The sequence below is a fragment of the Protobothrops mucrosquamatus genome, unplaced genomic scaffold, assembly GCF_001527695.2.
Source record: "Protobothrops mucrosquamatus isolate PMUCROS unplaced genomic scaffold, P.Mucros_1.0 scaffold9105, whole genome shotgun sequence".
Taxonomy (NCBI): domain Eukaryota; kingdom Metazoa; phylum Chordata; class Lepidosauria; order Squamata; family Viperidae; genus Protobothrops; species Protobothrops mucrosquamatus.
This window is the reverse complement of record NW_015394897.1, coordinates 9,899-11,267: the sequence shown is the minus strand read 5'-3', so window position 1 is coordinate 11,267 and position 1,369 is coordinate 9,899. Positions and strand designations below refer to the sequence as shown.

The 1,369-nt window shown below is 39.9% G+C and overlaps 1 protein-coding gene across 1 annotated transcript; it reads left to right on the top strand.

The window, feature by feature from the left end:
• Positions 1-4: 4 nt before the first annotated feature.
• HTD2 (hydroxyacyl-thioester dehydratase type 2) lies at positions 5-988 on the top strand (the record flags this gene model as incomplete). Its single annotated transcript, XM_029287059.1, has 1 exon — positions 5-988. A coding segment is annotated over one exon (312 nt), but the record flags the coding sequence as incomplete, so codon positions are not given.
• Between the last annotated feature and the right edge of the window lie 381 nt (positions 989-1,369).

Genomic DNA, 1,369 nt, shown 5'->3' with positions numbered 1-1,369 from the left:
ACACTTGGATGAAGAATATGCAAAGAAATCAAGATTTGGGAGAACAGTTGTACATGGTGTTTTGATCAATGGACTTATTTCAGCTGTCCTAGGTACAAAAATGCCTGGGCCTGGGTGTATCTTCCTTTCTCAGGAAATTAATTTTCCATCTCCTTTATATGTTGGAGAAGAAGTCTTGGCTTCAGCAGAAGTGAAGAAACTGAAGAGATGTCTTGCTTATATTACAGTGTCATGTACAGTTGTCCAAAGTGGCAAAATTGTCATGGAAGGTATTGTTAAAGTTGTAGTGCCTGAAGATTCCAAACCTGCGATCTGATTGTATGGTGTATCCTATTGGCAGCTGAGGTTATAACAAGATGTCCTTTTAGCTATAATCAGCTAGTTACCTAACTCTGTGAGGAATTTGAAACAGTTTAATTCCAACATTTTGATGTTGGTCTCTGACTTAAAAGATAGCTTTGCCTTTTCTCAGTGTGAGGGTTGTTAGGGAGATAGAATGAGAGTTTCAGAAGAATGCTGAGATAGAAATCAGCATTTAAAATGCCTTGAGTTGCTTAATTTGGATTTATATATTGGACAGATTTAGGGCTTCTCATGTTGAGTTTGACCAGTGACTACATTAGCTCTACATTTTTACCAATAAATAATAAATAATAACTGTCAGCCAGGTGACAGTTTTATACCTTAGGCAGTTGGTGCAATCTATCCTCCTAACATTAACTAGAAGCACATTGTAGATCTGTCCCCTGCTTCCTCCCATGTAGGTCATTTATATAAATATGTTTGATATAATCTGATAAATAAGATTAAGAACTTAATGTGATTTCCTCAGATTCTCTTCCTGAAAAATTCAGTACAAGCCTGGTATTCTCCTTATACAAAGAAACACTTGACTTCTCTGGAATGTTCTTATTCTCAACTACAGTTTTATCTCTGTTTTGTATTAACTTTCCTAAGTGATGATAAAAGAAACTTGTATTGTTGCTCTTAATGACCTGGGTAATTCTATTATGTAATTATACTACTGTTTGCAACCCTTCCACAATACATCTTGGTGGGAACAACCTTAAGAATAAGCCAAAGCAACTAGAGAAGCCCAAACCAGTTTTATTAAACTATAAAATTATAGTGGTCACTGGGTTGCCAGCCAGCAAGATCTAAGAGTGCAGATGTACATCTCCACCCCAGGCCACCCCAACGATGCCCTTGACGTGATGACCCGTTGCCTGGAGGCCGTAAGGGTCTGGATGGGGAGGAACAGACTCAGGCTCAACCCTTCCAAGACCGAGTGGCTGTGGCTGCCGGCGCCGCGGCATAGTCAGCTGACTCCATCGCTGACTATAGGGGGCGAAATTCTGGCCCCCTCGGA